The sequence below is a fragment of the Canis lupus genome, chromosome X, assembly GCF_048164855.1.
Source record: "Canis lupus baileyi chromosome X, mCanLup2.hap1, whole genome shotgun sequence".
NCBI classification, from domain to species: domain Eukaryota; kingdom Metazoa; phylum Chordata; class Mammalia; order Carnivora; family Canidae; genus Canis; species Canis lupus.
The window spans coordinates 105,601,884-105,622,124 of NC_132876.1; the positions used below are offsets into that span (position 1 = coordinate 105,601,884).

A 20,241-nucleotide genomic window follows, 5' to 3' on the forward strand; every position below is an offset into this window, starting at 1 on the left:
TCAGCTCAGTTCACCAAGGCCATCTGGGTGACTTCCTATCAACTGCTCTGTGTGCACGTCTTGAATCAAAAACACTGTGCTGGTAGGCAAAAATAAAGGGAAGTAGAAAATTGCCTCAGATGACCCAGACAAAGAGATGGAAAGTGAAAACTAAGTTAAGAGCAAAATAAGTACAAGGCCAGACAGGAATTTGTGTGCATAGCACAAGCCCTGTAGAAGTATTTAAAATGATCACTGAGTTTCCCAAACAGCCCAGGAAATGATAAACCAGCATGTGTTGGCTCATTTCTGGGGGAGAAGATTACTGAGTATTCAAGTTAGTTCAGTTCTGCACACATTTGTTAAGTCACCATCATGGCAGGCATGGAAAATCATGGCTGATTAAGACCGTGGTCACAGCCCCTGAGGGGCCCATGACACATTTTCAACATGAGCACAAATACAGAGAAAGTCCCAGACCACCAGACCACTGTGGAAGGTACAGAGGAAGGATATTTGTCTCATAGAGTTCAGAGGGATGGGAAGAGTCAGGGAAGGATTTCTGAGATGAACCCTAGAGTTGAGTCAGCCACGCTGCTACATGAAGGTGGAACTTCGGCAGCATTCCACTTTGGAGGGCCCAGCACAATCCGGGCTTGGAGGAGTGACTTTGTTTCCCGCACTGGAAACTGGAAGCAGATTGGGAGTGCTGCAGATAGGCAGATAGAGAGAGAGAGAGACATGCAGGGTTTTTCAGTGACAGCCTCTCTGAAACATTCAACACCTAGCAGTGCTTTTAGTAACTGTCAGATGAACATCCCCTCTTCCCACTGAGGGAAAATAATGTAGAAGTCTATACAGTGTACCACTGAGGAGCATATGTTCTCCTTGAGGAGACATAACATTCACTCCTGAAGAATGAAGCACAGGGTGCTTCATATAGAATATAGGATATAGGATTTATATAGGATTACATAATAGGATTATGTAGCAAGTGATGGTACAGAGAAGAAATACAATGGGACTTTAGAGGAGGGAGGGAGAGAGGGAGGGAGGCATGGGCTGAGAAGTCTAGCAAAGGCTTTTCTGAGGAGGTTAGGAATGCAGATGGCTCTTACTTGGTGGGATTGGTTCAGCAGATAGAAGAAGAGTCATCATTCAGATGAGGTCATAAGGCATGCTCAGGCATGGCACACAGGCTCACATGCTGCATCTCTATTTTTTTTTCTGGACATGCTGCATTTCTTTGTGTTTATCTATCACCGGTGACTATTTCCCACATATACTTGCGCTACAAGTTTCCTTCATTCTCCAGATTGATTCTGTTCTCGAGTTTGAGTCATGAATTCAGATGGCAAAGGACACGTTTTTTCCCCCAAGCCTCATGTATCTGGTTCCTGAGTTTCAGAGAACAAACAGCAAAGCTTCAAGATAACGGCAGATCTATCCAAACCTATTGTTTCTGTGTTTGGAAGGCAAGGAATCCCTGTGTTGGTATTTCTCCCCCTGTGCGTAGATTCAGATCTGTTGCTTTCAGGAATATGAAGATAATCTAACATTACTTTCTTGTCAGTAGGTCATCAGACCAGAAGTGTTTGGAAATTGGCTACTTGCCATGTGAATAATAAACCATGTGTATATATCATGTAAAAAGAATGTTGAAATAAACATATTAGCATAGAGCAAAGAACACATTATTTGAGAAGCATTTGATACTATATATACTAGCCATGTGTAAGATTTTTGGGGTTTGTTTCTTAATGGGCAATTTACAGAACTGTTTCCTGGTCTGATTCTATTGTAGACAGCTATGAATATCTACAAAATGCACCTCCTGGATTTTTTCCAAGACTTGGTGTTATTGGTTTTGCTGGCATTGTTGGACTTCTTTTGGCTAGAGGTAGGTGCAATTTTGTGGGTTTTTTAAAAAACAGCTCATAAGGGAAAGATAAGATGGATACTTGGTTCTTTTTATTTGCTGGCTGTCAGAATAATGAGTTGGTTCCTGAAATATGGACTTCTTAATATATAATTAATATGGTTGTTTTCTCTGGTATATCTGATTTTAAGCATATATAGAAGTTATAAAAATATGAAATGGAAGAAATTGTATACTCCTGGTTAAAAATAGAATATAGTTATCCTTTATAGGCACATTTACTTGATCAAATTACTATCCCTCTGGTACAAAAAGAGTAAATTTTTGTTAACTAAAGTCTGTCACACCTGAGAAACTGTCTCTATTTGTTTCACTATTGACATCAGGCTATTAATCACAGTAAATAGAATAGTGATTTCATAGAAATTTTATTAATTTCTGGATGTGTCATAGCTTCAGTCATCAGTGAGGATATTAAATTTTTTAAACACTTAAAAGCTAACGAATGTCAACTGAAACATATTACTACACTATGCTGCTGGATTGTAAAATTTATAGGATAAAGGGTGACAAGGTACTTCACTATAATGACATAAATTTGTTATAAACTACTGAGTTTTCACTGGCGATAAAATTCAGGCTTTACAAAAATTCCTAAAATAGAGAATTGATGAACGCTGTGATCAGACTCTTATAAAAGATTAACTATCATGACTGCTTTGGTACCCATTCCTCCAGTTTTAAAAAGCTCTTCTGTGCATGCCTTAAGTGTTATCTCAGAATCTGGAGCCAGGCGGCACTGGTGCCACTCCCTCAACTTGTTACAATGACCTCCTGTCATAGTTTCTATGCCCCTCCTCCCAGCCTGTGCACAATATAGAAGAACTAAAGTTAGAGTTCATTTTTACTAATCAACTTGTGGAAGACTTGAACTAACTTTTCTCCCCTGCCCCATTATTCGAAACATTATTCGCCTCCTTCTTGTAAAGCTGTCCCAAAAAGCATTCCTATCTTATTTATATAGTGTTTGAAATTTATGAAGCTCTCAAGGCCAGGGAGTTGGAGTCTTGGCTACTGTTAGGGAGCCAGGAATGTGGAATCAAGTGAAATTAGCTTCCCCACCTTCCTCTCAGGGTTAGAGCATGGCCCTAAAGAGAGCTGCTTCTGCTGTGCGTGTGCACATACTTGCAGTGCGTTGCTGTGCTGTCTGGTGTTTATCCCCCTGCACATCCACTGGGGTGACCATCCTGAGAAAAACTGGGGACTATGCTTTCCCTGGCAGAACAGCAATATAAGGACACCCACTACAGTGGGTTCTATTCCTTTGTTTTTGCTTGCTGGTTTATTTGTTCCTCTCTCCTTTTCCTTTTCCACGGAGGACTCAGTAGCATTAAAATAATGTAAAACTCCAATAATTCTATTTCAAAAAAGTACACATGGGGACACCTGGTTCGCTGAGTTGGTTAAGCGTCCAACTCTTGGTTTTGGCTCAGGTCCTGATCTCATGGGTGGTGAGATCGAGCCCTGCATTAGGCTCTGAGTTCAGTGGGAATCTGTTTGGATATTCTCTCCCTCTGTCCATTCCCCTGCTCATGCTCTCTCTCTCTCTTGCTCTCTCTCTCAAATAAATAAATCTTTTTAATTTTTTTATTTTTAATTTTTTAGAGATTTTATTTATTTATTCATGAGAGACACACAGAGAAAGAGAGAGGTAGAGACACAGGCAGAGGGTGAAGCAGGCTCCACGCAGGAAGCCTGACGCGGGACTCGATCCCGGGTCTCCAGGATCACGCCTTGGCGTGAAGGTGGCGCTAAACTGCTGAGCTACCCGGGCTGCCCTAAATAACTCTTTTTTAAAAAAGTATGTATGTGCACACACATTCATGCACAAATATTCAACTATGGGTCTTTTCCTCGGGGTGCTGGGGTAAAAAGGTCTGAGATAAACAACATCAGGTTTGGTCACTGAATAAGATACTGAGTAAGAGGGATCCCTGGGTGGCTCGGTGCTTAAGCATCTGCCTTCGCCCAGGGCGTGATCCTGGAGTCCTGGGATCAAGTCCCATGTCGGGCTCCCTGCGTGAAGCCTGCTTCTCCCTCTGCCTGTGTCTCTGCCTCTCTCTCTCTCTCTCTCTCTCCGTGTCACTCATGAATAAATAAATAAAATCTTAAAAAAAAGATACTGAGTAAGATGAGCAGGATGGTAGGTATGTTTTTTGGGTGTCTGCAGTGGTTTACAGCCACCTCCAGGTGGATGGCCCCCCTATGCTGGCAGCAGCAGGATGGGCTCAGAAGATTCCTCCAGGCAGTTTCATTTCTTTTTTTTGTCTAACTTTTAAAAAATTTTATTTTTTAGTAAAAATGGTATGTATTTAAGATGTATGATGTGATATATATATATGATATATATATATATATGTGATATATATATATATATATAAGCTTCCCCAGCTCCCTCTCATGTATGTATATCCATATGCATAGTGAAATGATTACTCCAGTCAAGCTGCTTAACATATTTTCTATCATAGTTAACTTTTTTTGAGATGAAAGCACCTGTAATCTCTCTTAGTAAATCTCCAAGATTCAGTATTATTAACTGTAGTCATTTTGCTGTATATTACTCTCTAGACTTATTCATTGTACATAACTGCAATTTTGTACCCCATGACCAGCATCTCCTCATTTTCCCCACCACTCTGCTTCTAGTAGCCACACTTCTACTGTCTGCTTCTATACATTTTGATTCTTTAAGATTCTAGATATCAGTGAGATAGTGCAGTTTTTGTTCTTTCTGTTTAAGGCTTATTTTACATAGTATGATGTCCTTTGTGTTCATCCATGTTGTTGCAAATGGTAGGGTCTCCTTTTTTAAAGCTGAATAATACTCCATTCATATAGGTACCACAATTTCTTTACCTACTCATCCATTGACACTTAGGTTGTTTCCGTGTCTTAGCTGTTGTGACTAATGCTGCAGTGAACATGGGAGCAGAGATATCTCTTTGAGATACTGATTTTGGGCAGCCCGGGTGGCTCAGCAGTTTAGCGCCGCCTTCAGCCCAGGGCGTGATCCTGGAGACCCGGGATCGAGTCCCACGTCAGGCTCCCTGCATGGAGCCTGCTTCTCCCTCTGCCTGTGCCTCTCTCTCTCTCTCTCTCTGTGTGTCTCTCATGAATGAATAAATAAAATCTTTTTTTAAAAAAAGAGATACTGATTTCATTTTCTTTGGGGGTATACCCAGAAGAGGGATTACTGGATCATATGATAGGGTTTCTTGAGCATAAATGCGAAGGTAATCCTCCTCATTTGATGAGAATGGCCATGACTGGTGGTGACAAGAGGCACCTCTCTAGTAGGAGGTGAGCGGGTGATCATTCAAAGAAAGTAGACTCAGCCAGGTCACTCAAGGGTGGCAGGTGGTTGTTGCCCACTGTTGTTGTCTTCTGGTGGCTCTTCCCCTCCCCACCTCCTTCCTGAATTTTTGGGGCCCCCAGCTCATTGTAGGAACCATTAGGAGCTGGAGGCCCAAGAGCTGCTGCTTATCAGTTTTCTGTAAATGACCCAGAAATGATTGGTTGTCAGGTGTGCTGCCCTTCACCTGGACCTCACTTGTATGAGCTGCTCAGGAACTTAAAGCTTCAAGGGTACAGGTGGGACCCCAGGGATAAGAGAGTGTTTTCTAGAGTAATTTTGTCCTTTCAATCAAGGCAGTAGGATTAAGAGAGAAATATTAATTTATGAAGAGTCTAGATTGATAATGTTTGTTTTGTCTCCTGTAACCCCAGTTCCATCTTTGGAGATATGTCTGTTTAAAGTTTAAAACCAATAAACAGCACTTAGATTATCCTGACTGCGTGTTAGTAACATACATTGCACTATCATCTGTCTGTGTCCCATGTGAAAAACCCTGTGCCTCTCAGCAGAGACTCTCTAGGTCCAAGTTCATTTCTAGAGGATTCTCCTGTTTCACCCTCTACCAGTTTTCTTCACCTCATTCTCAGGCTTCTCCAGTTCTCCATGCTGCTGCCTCTTCTGCCCATTCCCCTTTTCCCAGGGCTCTACATGTAGCTGGGGTACAGGGGTGTAAGAGCAGCTGTCGTTGGGAGTCTTAAATAGACCAGGTTTGGTCAGTAGTCACTGACAAAATCCAAAGGCGGGGAAGGGAGTGGTGTTGAAACAAGAAAGGAATTTATTTCAGTGAGGCCAGCACCTGGAAGACAGTGGACTTGCGTCTCAGAGATAGTCTCCAAAGTGCCGAAAATATTTCCAGGCTTATGTAAGGAAAATGTGGGACAAAGTTCAGTGGGCAAGTGCAGGTAGTCAGTGAAGGTCAAGCCCATAGTTGTCATAGGGTTAGTCACATGGAGTCTTGCTGGTTCAGGGCAGTCCCTATTGTTTGAGGGGGTAGTTTTGATTCCTATCAGGGGATGTTTTGCATGCAGGGTCTTTTGCCTGAGTTAAAAGATAAGCTGGAAAGGGAAATTTAATCTTTCAGAAAGTGCAGATTGATGGGTACCTAGTTGGCTCAATCTTTAGAGCATGTGACTCTGGATCTCAGAGCTGTAGTTCAAGCCCCACATTGGGTGTAGAGATTACTTAAAAATAAAATCTTTAAAAATTTTGCAAAGTGCAGACTGAGGTCAAAATGGAGGTAGTTAAAGCCCTCTTTCATACATCCTCTTGCTATCTGGATGGAGGCTCAATACTTCTGTGGTCTTGAGACAGGACTCTATACTCTCTTGGGTTTGATTCCCTTGGGTTCCATGTCATCTTCTCCTTGGTTTGCTCTGCCATGTTGTTGAACTACATGCTCAAGTCACTTTCAAAAAAAGCCCATGTCAGAAGGAAACTTTCAAATCCTTGCAAATCTGAAAATTACTTTCTACCTTCATATCAAGTTGGTTGGATATAGAATTTGTTTTCCATCCAAACTTTGAAGTCCATGTCTTCTAGCATCTGGCATTGCAGATGTGAGTGTCAGCAGCCAGTCTGGATGCTTGTTCCTTCTGAAGTGATTCATTCCTTTCCATCATCCCCCCAGAAGCTTTGAGGATCTTCTAATCTTCAGTGTTCTGGACTTCCAGGGTATTGTGACTAACACATTGACATCTCATTCCTGGTTGAGCATCTTGGTGGCCTGCAGCCCTCAGCTGTAGGAAGATGATCTGTTTTGTATTTCCTGGACAATTTACTCTTATTCTTTTTCCTTCCTGAACTGTTAATTAGCAATGGGGCTGTTTAAGCAATCCTAATATGTCTCTTTTATTTTCCTGATAATTTTGTTGTATTCCTTTTGATTTGTTTTGCTTTTGTCATTTCCAAGTAGCTCTTTCTTGTTCTTTGATTGTTCCTTTTTCATAGAACATTTTTTTTTTCTTTTAAGGTAGTAGCTTCTTGGATTTATTCAGTGATACTTAATAACAGGTATAGTTTTGTTTTTAAGTTCTTTTGTTTCCTGTAGGGTCATTTTTCCCCCTTTCTTGCTTGTCTTTATCTCCTCTTTTATGTTGTAGGCTTTCCTCAAATGACTAGTGATCCTTGGTTGTACAGTCATGTTTAAGAGCAAGGTGATTGAAATGCTAATAGGATCTTTTTGTGTACAGGTGGGGCTTACTGGCCAGCAGGTTCTACCTCAGGGTGAGCTGAAAAGAAACTGACTTTACATGGAAGGTGCCTACAGTCGGGGCTCTGTGCGAGGAAAGTTCTGTTCTTCAGTAGTAACATTCGCACCACACACACCAGCTGTTTTGGTTCTCAGCAGAAAATTGATCACATTTCTTTAGAGATACTCCCTTTTCTTTTTTTTTAAAGTAGACTCCATGCCCAGTGTGGAGCCCAATGCAGGGCTTGAACTCACCCTGAGATTAACACCTGAGCTGAGCTCAAGAGTCTGATGCTTAACTGACTGAGCCCCCCAGGCGCCCCTCTTTAGAGACACTTGTCCACCTTTGTAAAATTCTGGCTGGATAGACTGCCTAGCCACAGGCAGTTTTGCACTAAGATAGCACAGAAGAAGGAGAAAATCACCTAGGCTCTGCACAGGACTTGAATTTGCATGTTGGTAGTCCTCCTGTTTCCCCGCCTCCACTCACCTTGATCTGTGGCTGCCCTCAGGTCTCCACAGCACCTGCTGTCTCTGGGCTGCCAGGGCCATTCTGCTCCCTCCTTCCCTGCAGCCCCTCATCTGGACCTAAAAGCCATGTGTCTTCTTGCTTCTGTCCGCTCTCCACTTTCTGTAAATTGGATGAGACTTCTTTCTCCCCATGGCCCCTCCACTCGTTTCCTCTTGGTCTTGGGTTTATTACCTGTATTTTATCCTTTTACTGTTATTTTTATGGGGTATTAGAAAGGAGAGGAGAGCAGTGCTTGGGTTGAGTACTTAAAGAGGAAGCCAGTTTACTCTAAAAGAACATAAACTTTAGAAACCAGCCGTGTGCTTCTTTTCAAAACATTCTTTGTTTTTGCTCCCTTACAAGTGTTGGTTCTCTTGAAAACATTGTGCTGATGAAAGAAGCCCATCCCCAAGGACCACATATTATGTAACTACATTTATGTGAAATTTCCAGAGTAGGCAAATCTGTAGACACAGAAAGTACATTAGTGGTTCCCCAGGGATGCCAGAATGGGGGAGTAGGGAGGGTGACAGCTAATGGCTATGGCGTTTCTTTTTGGGGTGATGAAAATATTCTAAAATTGATTGTAGTGCTAGTTGCATATCTCTGTGAATACACCAAAAGCCATTGAGTATACACTTTAAATGGGTGAGTGATGTGAATTTATCTCACAAAAGCTGTGAAAGTGTGGTGGTTCTTTTTGGTGCATATGACATTATCAGGCATGTTCTCTGTTAATCTAGGTCCAAAGAAAATTAGTCTTTTTCAGTGTTAGGTGTCCAGGGCAAACTGTGATGTTAAGGGTAGTGAATTGTCTGATGGTATCTACAACCTTTTATTTAATAGGGTCAAAAATAAAGAAGCTGGTGTATCCACCTGGGTTCATGGGACTAGCTGCCTCTCTTTATTATCCACAACAAGCCATTGTATTTGTCCAGGTAAGTTAGACCCAGAAAGCTGGAGTGTCCCTTGTTCTTGCTTATGCATGTTTGGGTTTATGGCTTAATATATTTTATTTTGCAGCTTTTATAGCATGAGGCTAAAGTTTGTTTGCATATGTACTTAACCACCACAAATTTAAATGTCTTTCTCTGCCATGTGCCTCACTTCTGGCCTTCTCTCCAATCGTGTCAGTATTCAGAGAGTGCACACTAATTTGAATATTAGTCAAAGAAAATTAAGATACTTTTTTGGCACATTTACATAGAAGTCTCAAGTACATGAAGACTCAGACTCCAATGCTGATGGTTAGAACGGGTCATTTTCCATTTGGAATGTACCTAGTCCTCCTTGGAGTTGCAGGCGTAGGCCTGTGCCCTGGCCCTCTGCACCTTCTCCCTGGTCCTGGTCCCAGCCTCACTTTCCTTGCTGGGGCCTTCAAGGAGTATGGTCCTCTCTGCTGGGAATGCCCCTCTCAGGGCTCTCAGTTGGCTGCTCCTTTCTTTCCCCTCAGGCCTCAGCTTGATGGCATCCTGTCAATTCAGAGAACAGAGTTGGCAGGCAAGATGGGTCAAGCAATGATTTAGTCTGCTCAAAGTTCTGTAACAAAATACCACAGACTTAGTGTCTTGAACATCAGAAATATATTTTCTCATCGTTCTGGAGGCTGGAAGTCCAAGATCAAGGTGTAAGTATGGTTGGTTTCTCCTAAGGCTTCTCTCCTTGGCTTGTAGGTGACCAACTTTCCACTATGTGTGGACATCCCTGGGGTCTCGTCCTCATCTTATGATGACACCAGTCATATTGGATTAGAGCCCTATTCTTATCACCTCATGTAACCTTAATTACTACTTTAAAGGCCCTATCTCCAAATACAGTCATACTATGAGTTAGGACTTCAACATGTGCATTTCCAGGGACACAATTCATGTGACCAACTGTTCGCAAAATCTGGTCCCTAGCCCAGCAACATCAGGATCACTTGGCTTGTTAGAAATGCACATTTCTCAGGCCCTAGCTCGGCCTGACTAACTCAGACATTCTGAGGATTAGGGCTAGTGATCTGTGTCTTGGCCAGCCCTCCAGGGGATTCAGATGTCCTTGATGTTTGAGAACCACTGACATAGACTAGACTTCCTTAGGGCAGTGGTGTCTGGACTTAGTGCAACTCTAGACACAGAGTGCCATGGAAAATTGGCAAGGACAAGGCAAGCTCTAGGTTTTGAAGTCCTAGACAGCATATGGAGACATGGACCCAGTCACTGGAGGTACTCTGTCACGCGGAGGCTTGGTCCCAGGAGGAGCAGCAGCAGTGCCGTCACTGGAGTTGGGCCCTCGGGGCTCTGAGCCAGACTGATCCAATGCTGAGCTCCCTGGAGCGCTTAGGACAGGATTGAGTCTGGATTCCTAGATTGCACTGCCATTGTATGTGGGAGGCCAATGGCTCCAGCTGTGAGAAATTGGTGGCTTTGGTTAGCAAATGCCAGTAAGATCTTTATAGCATGGGCTTGACATTGTTTATAACAGTCCTGGAGGCAGACAGTTAATATCCCTCTGCCTGCTTCAGCCCCAGCTCAGGAACAGTGAATCACGTCTGCCTGCCCTGGATCATAAACATAATCATACATCATCTCAGTGTGTTGTGGTTTAAACAGTAAATGGGTAGGGTGTGGAGAGTGGGCTTAGCTGCTGGTTGAGAAGCATATGTGGCTGCCCCCTGAGTAGAGAGGTCTTTTTTATTTATATTCCACAGCATATGTTGCAAAAGATCTTTTGTATTCACAGCCAAGATAGTAGGACGCAACTATGAGTTGTATTCTAATTTATTTTTAAAGTCAGTGGGAAGGAATTTTGTCTTTTATTTTGTATTCAGAGTAAGCCAGAACACAACAATTAACTTTATTTTCACTAGATATAAAACATTAGTGATCTGTTTGGGATGATGAGAAAGTTCTGGAAATGGATAGTGGTGATGGTTTCAAAACACTGTGAATGTATTTAATGCCACTGAATTGTACACCTCAAAATGGATGAAATGGTAAATTGTATGTATATTTTGCTACAGTAAAACAAAAGAGACACCAGTGATTAAAAGAGATTTTCTGTTACTGTTTTAGTGTCATTTAGTTCCTATTTCACAGTTTTAATTTTTTTTAAGGAATACCCTGACCTTGGACCAGCCACTTAATTGCTCACATTGTTTTTTGTTCAGTCATGTTTGGAGAGAAGTATTGTAAAAAAACCTGACAAATGTTGTTTTCCACTCAAATTTAAAGCACCAAGAGTAGTGTCATATATGTGGTAAATGCTTGCTATGTCTCCCAGTGAGTCTGAGAATCATATATTTTAAGAACAGAACAACTGGAAGAATATAAATTGTAAGAAACCAGTGTCTTGCAATGACCACTGGATTTACTAGCACCATGACCTTAGTTAGATTAGTCACTTAGCCTCTGAATATTTCCTTATAATTTTATGTACTTACTGCACAGAGTTGTTATTTAGAATAGAGATAATTCATGTGAAAGTGCTTTGTAAACTAAAATGCCATACATAGATGAATTATTACAAAAATGAGAGAGAATAATAACTGCTTTCAGAAATGTGAAGTGGAAACTCCATAGTTTGTCATATGTAGGACCAATGAATGCAAATTACTTGAAGCATTTTTTTAAGTAGGCTCCATGCCCAACATGGGCCTGAACTCAATGACCCTGAGATCAAGAGTTGAATGCTCTACCAACTGAGCCAGCCAGGTGCCCCACTAGAAGCATTTTTTTTCTTTTTTTTCTTGGAAAAAAGGGTCTTGGAATCCAGCCCTGCATCAGGCTCCCTGCTTAGTGGGGAGTCTGCCTCTCCCTCTCCTGCTCCCCCTGCTTGTGCTCTCTCTGTCAAATAAATGAATAAAATTATCAAAAAAAAAAAAAGCTCAGTACTTAAAAAAATTTTCCAACAGTTAAAGTTAGCTAGCAAAAGGTAGACCAGTGGTTTTTTTTTTAATTTTTATTTTTTTTAAAGATTTTATTTGTTTATTCATGACAGAGAGAGGCAGAGACACAGGCAGAGGGAGAAGCAGGCTCCCTGCCAGGAGCCCCACGCGGGACTTGATCCTGGGTCCCCAGGATCACTCCCTGGGCTGCAAGTGGCGCTAAACTGCTGAGCCACCTGGGCCGCCCCTAATTTTTAAATTTTTTTTAATGTGAGTATAGTTGCCACACAATATTACATTAGTTTCAGGCGTACAACATAGTGATTTGAAAAGTCTTTTTTTTTTTTTTTGACAAGTCTTTACATTATTCCATGCTCACCACAAGGGTAGCTACCATCCATCACTGTGCAGTGCTATTACAATATCATACTAAGTAGTGAGCTCCTTGGCTCCGAAGTATTCTCTGACCTGGGGGCCTACCTCTCAGGATATTGTAGAAAGAATCTTCGGTCAAGAGGCAAAAATCCCTGTAGAAACTTGAATATTTTATGTTTTGGGGGACCTGGGAAAACTAACATCTTCATTAGGTTCACGTATTTTTTACCCAGGCCCTTGAAATGAATGATTGATTTTCAGCTGGGCAAATGTGCCTTGGTTGGCTCTGACGTGCTAGATGTGATAGGCGGAAGCCTTCTTTCTATGTCTCTTTTTCAGGAGTTTCACATATCACCAGTTGACTTCCTACTTTTTTTTTCCTTATACACCTATAATTTATGGCAGATTATTTTGCACAGTAACTACATGACCAAACTGTGTTTTCTTCTTATGCTGCGATTCTCATTATCTTTTTATTTGCTTACGTTGCACAGCCTGAATGTGTATGTCCCAGGGCTTCTGGGGTCATCATGCTTAAATACAGTTGTTTTGGAAACAGGAAAAAGGAAAGTGGAATATTCTCATTCATACCAGTCATGTATGGAATAGCAATGGATCTTTTATATTTTGTTTCAAGGTCAGTGGGGAGAAATTATATGACTGGGGTTTACGAGGATACATAGTCGTAGAAGATTTGTGGAAGGAGAACTTTCAAAAGGTGAGAAAGATCTTTTTCATTATCTTCCTTTTGGTTTGAATATATGGTTTCTCTAGGATTTTGTAAGATTCTTGATAATCCCATTGCCTGAACTTGCTTTTTTTGTTTTTCATTACACCTCTAGTTCAGATTCTCTGTTGGTGGCCTTTATTGGAGGAGCAATAGAACCTCTGTGCTTTTGGTTATTATCAGCAGGGCTGAATAAGTGGTGACCATGAAAGGCATTCCACTGTAGTCTTAGGTCATAATTTTCTCTCTATTGTATTTATAATGTGCTCAAAGTGTAGCATATTATCTGAAAGTTTTATCAAAATTGGATTCATAGGGAACGTACTGTGTTCCCAGGCAAGAAAACTAACCAAGTCTCCTCCTCTTGCTATTTCACTTATTACTGCCTTCCTCCTTTCCTTTAGCAGGACCGTATCTCTTCATCCCCTAGCCTTCTTGGCCCATTTAAGGGCATGTGTCGTGGTGTGTTGGGAATCAGCCACCAGCTACAGACCATATTCTCTATGCTGACTGGTGGATGAGAAGCAGAGGGAGAACGTTGTATAATTGTAAGAAGGTGTCATCTTTCATCTCTTCTTGCAGCCCATAGCTAATTGAATGTTGCCCCTGTTTGCTGGAACATTCTTTCCTCTGATAAGAATGAATATAGAACAAGGCAACATGTCTCCTCCAAGCCCTTGGAGGCACTGTTCAATAAGGAAGAATTAGGGTTTTTACATTTAACATACCTTCTGCATTATAGATTGAAGGAAATTCATTTTGACTTCATCATCTCAAATCAAAATACTCTTAAAAAATATAAAGAATTCTGTCAAAATTGAAATCCAGAATTTTGAACTGGAATTTGGATGTAACATTATAGAATCAATTATAGGGATGCCTGGGTGGCTCAGTGGTTGAGCCTCTGCCTTTGGCTCAGGGCATAATCCCAGATCTGGGGATTGGGTCCCGCATCGGGCTCCCTGCAGGAGCCTGCTTCTCCCTCTGTCTGTGTCTCTGTCTCTCTCTCTGTATGACTCTCATGAATGGATAAATGAAAATTTTTAAAAAGTCATAAGCCCTCCTCATTATTTACATAAATAATCTACCAATGAAATCTTAAAGACTCATTTTTGTGTTAGTGGTATTTAAAGGAGTTAGTCTCTATGGAACCTGTTTAAGCTAGCTTTGAGTAGGAAGTTCGACATTAATATCAAGCGCCCTTTGGCAATCCCCTTTAAAGAATAAACACTCATAGTTTTGTTTTCATTCCTCTGACATTTTCTTTGGAAGCTTGCTTTCCTGTTTAAAGAATTCCTTAGGTCCACACTGAGCTTTATATGGGAAAGGAAATAGAATGTCGGGAAAGCTCTACAGAGCCCTAGAAAGAAACATGGAAAACGAAACTCATCCTCAGTTCCAGTTGCTCACTGTGGGGGTAACACAGACACATGTGCACCAAAGCCAGTTGGGAGGTGTCCCCTGGAGCCTCTGAGTGCTTGCTGTGGTGTCCGTGGGCAGCTCAGACCCGCTGCACATGAAAACCAGGGAGGGAATCCCTCCATAGCGTCTAGCTTGGAAATAGCTTTCTCTACTTCAGCCCAGGGCAGAAGCAACAGGACTGTGGTTGGGATGTAAGTTAAACAGGGTAGCATTTTATGGTAATTTGAAAACATTGGATATTAAAGCTACTCACATTTATATGTGAGTCTTTGGGGAGTGAGATAGTAAAGATGTCTAATTAGCTCATGGTTGGCCTGCAGTTTTTTTCATTAGTCTTCTGCACCCTTGTCCTCTTCAGTCACTGAGAATGTAATGTTTTTCATTTGTTAACTGTGAAAGCACAATCTTCCTGATGGTTGTGTGTTCTTGGTGGAGGTAATAAAATTGATGTTGACTACTTAAACCTTTAGCACAAGTTTTAAATGAAGAACAACAGAAAGCGCTAATCAAATTTTGATATACTTAGATTTCAGGAATTATTTGATAGTGAAATGCCATTGTTTTTTATTGATCGCTCTTCCCCCTTCTTGTTGAATTTTGTGGGTTTCAGTGGTTTTTGTTTTGTTTTATTAATGAGAGCAAAGATTTAAGTTACCCTGGAACAGGAATCCTTTGGGGCCCAGGAACTGTCTCTGAGGAGACCTGGGGGACAGGACACTTCATGATTGAGATTTTTGTTTGTTTCTTAGCTTATTTGGAAATTGGTTTTCAAGTCAGGCTTGAAATTAGCAGTCTCAATTAGATGCAGTCTAACTCATGGTGGTTCGTAGTTATCACTGTAGTGATCTAACAAATGTATGTGCTTTTGTTTCTAAATAGTCAAAAGGAAATTGTGGACATCGTGTTTAAAACAGGGCTCTGAAATTTTCAATGGTATGAATGATGGCTCAGTTCTCAATTATATTATTTGCTCTGTGGAGCTGTAGTACTCTCAAAAACCCTAAATAAGCCAGTGGCATTTTTCTGCTCTGCCACATTCCTTTTCCCTTTTAGGAATTAACACTAAATGTTTGTTTGCACTGAGTCTTCGACCAATAAAGTTCGGATGAGGTAGTCTTTCAGTTCTGTCATTGTCTTTGGTCAGTTAAGAGAAATTTATCTGCTTCAGCTAAAATGAACTCTTTGTCAGAACTGTGAAGCAATGCTGGGTGTGTCCAGAAATCTTGTCAGCCTAGTGTGGTCTAGGGTTTGTTTGTTTTTTCAGATAGAAGATATCTGTTGGATTTTAAACTCTGTTTACAGGGGCACCCCACTTGCTCAGTTGTGGAGCATGCGACTCTTGATCTCAGGATTGTAAGCTTGAGCCCTACATTGGGTGTCTATAGAGATTACTTAAAAAAAATCTTAACAAAACCTCTGTTTATAGACAAACACACAGAAGCAGAGTTTAAAATCCAACAGTATAATGACCACATATGGGATCCCTGGGTGGCGCAGCGGTTTGGCGCCTACCTTTGGCCCAGGGCGCGATCCTGGAGACCCGGGATCGAATCCCACGTCGGGCTTCCAGTGCATGGAGCCTGCTTCTCCCTCTGCCTGTGTCTCTGCCTCTCTCTCTCTCTCTCTGTGTGCCTATCATAAATAAATAAAAAATTAAAAAAAAAATGACCACATATATACAATCATCCATCCACCTTTAAAAGATAGGAAATTGGGGATCCCTGGGTGGCGCAGCGGTTTAGCGCCTGTCTTTGGCCCAGGGCGCAATCCTGGAGACCCGGGATCGAATCCCACGTCGGGCTCCCGGTGCATGGAGCCTGCTTCTCCCTCTGCCTATGTCTCTGCCTCTCTCTCTCTCTCTCTCTCTCTCTCTCTCTCATAAATAAATAAAAATTAAAAAAAAATAAAAAATAAAAGATAGGAAATTACCAGTGCCTTCCAAGTTCTTCATGCCCTCCTCCTCCTGCCTCTGTCTCCCCAGAGGGAACTACTGTCCAGAGTTTAGTTTTTCATTTCCTTGTTCTTCTAAAACATTGTAGTTGAGCTTGCCTGGTTTTTGTCTTGAAAATATAAATAAACGTATCAAATACACATATAAAGATTTTTATCTAGATAGAGTCTTTCTATCTGTACTATTCTGTAACTCATTTTGTCCTGTTAACATGTTTATGGGCCACATATGTCTATGGTTGATTCCTTTTCACTCCTATAAAATATTCCTTTGTGGGAAAATAGCCATGTTGATGACTAGTTGTTTTATTAAGAGTGTTCCTAGGGCAGGATCCCTGGTTCATAGGGTCTGCACATCAGTTTTACTAGGTGACGTTAAATAGTCTTACTTAATAAGTGGTTATTTCTAATTTTGCCATTCTGGTAGCTTTAAAATAGTTTTTCACTATGAGGTGTGTGTGTGTGTGTGTGTGTGTGTGTGTGTGTGTGTGTGGTTTTGCTTTATTCTTCAATTTTTATTTTGAAAAAATTTCAAAACTACAGAAAGTTGCAGAAATAGTACATAATTACTATCCTTTTCACTTGGATTCACCAGTTAACATTTTCTACATTTGCTTTGCCTTATTTTACACGTGTGGGTGCTTACACACACGTGTATTTTCTTTTTCTGAACTATGTGAGACTTAGTTGTAGGCATCATTGTGCTTTCTACACATCGGCAATTCAGCATGTATTTCCAAAGAATGCAGACACTATTATCGCAATACCATTATCACATCAGGGAAAAGTAACATTTCCTTGTTTATATAAACATTACCTTGTATGCAGTCCATATTCAGGTTTCCCCAGTTCTTAATTCATTTTTTTATAGTTAATGAATTAGAATAAGGCAAACTCCTTCATGACCATCATCTAAGGACAAAAACAGAATTTTGCCAGCCTTCCCAGAACCCGTTCCATGTAGCCTACTCCAATTACAGTTCTCTCCCTCCATCCAAAATTACCTACTACCCTGACTTCTATAGTAATAGCCTTCTTATTTTTCTTTATGGTTTTATCACCCAAGTATTTATCCCTGTCACTTGAGTTTTTCCTCTTATTATTTCTGACTTTAGATACCTTTTAAGTCTCCCTTCACCCTTTTTAAGTCACTTTTAATCTACAGTTTCTTCTAGCTTTTTATTTTCCTTACAATGTATTTGTTAAAAGAACCCAGCATATTGGACCTAGAGACTTTCTGTTAGTTTGAGCTTTGCTGATGGCACACTTAAGATGCAGTTGACCATGTTCCTCTCTTCTCTGCATTTCCTGCAGATTGTCAGCTGGGTTCAGATGACTGTTTGATGAGGTTTGTGTTTGATCCTTTTGGCAAGGCTGTAGATCTATGTAGGCACCTAAGTCTGGTTTTTACTTTGCTGTTTTGGGGTTAGTGGTTATTGATGCCCAGTGCCCAGATCCATTAATTCACTGACCTCTGTCATGTCATTTTTCACATATTACCTGGAATACTTTAATAAGGAACCACTTCCCCTCATCTACTATTTACTCATTCAGTTAGAGGAGAGACAGGATAGATGCTTTATTTTTTCTCCTATGTATCCAGTTTTCAAAATAATGGATTGGTTCCCTCTCATCCTCAGAAGGTCACTAGTTAGTTTTTTAAATATAGCTATGAATTTGTAGATTTATATATATTTGGATTTGAATGTTTCATGATTCTTACTCCTTATTAAAATTCAGATTGTCACACTTTGGCTGATAGAAGTTGGCTTTGAGTCCTTTTGACATGACCTAAATATGATAGTTTCCTCACTATCTAGCATGTCACAATGGTCTCAGAATTTCTCATTGTAGTTGTAATGTATATTTCCTTGATCACTAATGAGGTTGAACATCTTTTCACGTGTTTATTGGTTTCTCCTCCTTGAAACGCCTACTCATGTTTTTTGGCCATTTTTTGCATGAGTAATTTGTTCGTTCCTTAATAATTTATAAAGGTTCTTTATTTTTTTCCTAGATGCTAATATTGTTCATCATGTGTTGGCAGATGGCTTCTTTTCAGTTTGGGTGTCTTTTGACCATCAGAAGTTCTTAATTTAGTTGGTTTTATTGATTTTTTTCCATTATGGTTTTCACTCTGAGTCTAGGAGCTTAATAAAAGCCTGAAACTATTTACTGATTGTCCATTGCTAATCTGAAACCCTTTCACAATAGTATCAGCCCAACATTGGAGTATCTGAGATGGAAGCCAGTTGTGGGCGTGGGGCCCCAGGGTTACAGATGGCTCTTTTGGAGTTGTCCTATAATTAGCCAAACACAGCAGTGTCTCGGTAAATGGCATGTTTAGTTTTCACTAGGTTTTAAAAAAATATAACAAGTTACTATTGAAAGAATTGCAGAATGACTCTTAAAGGCCAACAATAACTAAAAAGCAAAATCTTAATAAGTCTTTAAAGGGAAAGAAAATCCATGAAGAAATATAAACCTGTTACTAACGTGAAAACTGAGCAGAACTTCTAAAGCTGGGCTTTTAATAGTTGTGTGCAGGCCCCTGCTGGCTCAGCAGGAAAATGAAAGGGAAGCAGCAGCCACCACCCTGAGTAAATATGCCCTGCTTTCTCTTCCTCCATTCCAAATTCCTCAGCTTGCTAAACACACTCAAGTTTAGCTCTCCATAAGTTACGTGGTTTCAAAGTGATCCTCTCGGATATTTCTATCACAAATGGAGAAATACTGCATAATTCACCTTATATGAAGTATCTGACAGAGTCAAAGTCATAGGAACAGAAAGAGGAATGCTGGTTGCCAGGGGCTACAGGGAAGGGGATTGGGGAGTTCCTGTACAATGGGTATAAAGTCTCAGTCATGGAAGATGAATGTGTTCTAGAGATCTGCTGTACAGCATAGTGCCTGTAAGTCAATAGTACTGTAAAGCATACACTTAAAAATTTGTCAGGAGAGTAAATCTCATATTAAGTGTTCTTAACCCAAAAAAATAAAAATAAACATAAGGACAATGTGGTGGGTTTTCCATAAAGCTAAATTTGTTCTGAATTCGTGCCCTTTCCAGTTTTGGCTGTTTAAAAAATCGAGGTCCTGGGCAATGATTTTTCTTTTTTTTTTTTAACATCATTACTTAGCAAAATAAAAAGTTAAAAATTCTGGGCAGTGGGGCAGTGGGGAGCATCTCCTTTTTTGAAAGGCATAAAGCTTTCGTATCAGAAAAGGTGGACCAAGCAGAATGCAGCATAGCCTGATGGCCAAGAGACTGGACTCTGGAATGAGTGCTCCAGGCTCCGCCCCACCCCGCCCCGTCCCCACTTCTTACAAACCATGAAACCTTGGGAAATTGCTCTGGCACTCTGGGAAATGCGAGTAGGACCTCAGGGGCTGCTTTGAGGACTAAATGAGTTTATCCTTGTAAGAAACTTATAAAATGGACAGACCCTAGCACACAAGAGCCATGACAGATGTCACAGGACACTGCACAGTTTTGCTTCTGCTTGAGAAGATAACATCCTCTGATGGGAAATGGAACCATAGGGCTTATATCCATTAGTCAAGAGTCCTGCCCCCCCCCACCCCGTGTTTTAGTCTCCTATCCTGCCATAACAAATGACCACAAATTTAGTGGCTGAAAGTAATACAAATTTATATTATCTTAGACTCAGTAGGTCAGAAGTCTGGCGCTAAATCAAGGTGTCAGCAAGGCTGCATTCCTTTCTGGCGGCTCCAGGGGAGAATCCATTTCCCCCCTCATGCAGGTTGTTGACAGAATTCATTTCAGTTCCTGTGGTTGTAGGGTCAAGGTCTGTTTTGCTGGCTGCCAGTGGAGGGCTGTTCCTAGCTTCTAGAGGCTGCAGCTTTCCTTGGCTCACAGCCCTCTTCCTCCATCTTCAAAGCCGGCCACTGCAAGTTAAATTC

General features: G+C 41.0%; 1 protein-coding gene across 10 annotated transcripts in view; it reads left to right on the forward strand.

Annotated features, from left to right (window-relative positions):
- APOO (apolipoprotein O) overlaps positions 1-20,241 on the forward strand; it is a 53,641-nt gene that overhangs the window by 25,610 nt on the left and 7,790 nt on the right. For 4 of the 10 annotated variants that reach the window (XM_072815588.1, XM_072815587.1, XM_072815593.1 and 1 more), the window contains 3 exons: positions 1,784-1,879; positions 8,822-8,913; positions 12,856-12,936. In XM_072815588.1, coding sequence (XP_072671689.1) covers positions 1,784-1,879; positions 8,822-8,913; positions 12,856-12,936 — 269 coding nt within the window. Of the gene's footprint in view, positions 1-1,783; positions 1,880-8,821; positions 8,914-9,428; positions 9,603-12,855; positions 12,937-20,241 lie in introns of all 10 variants that reach the window. The other 6 variants (XM_072815590.1, XM_072815594.1, XM_072815591.1 and 3 more) reach the window with 4 other exon arrangements.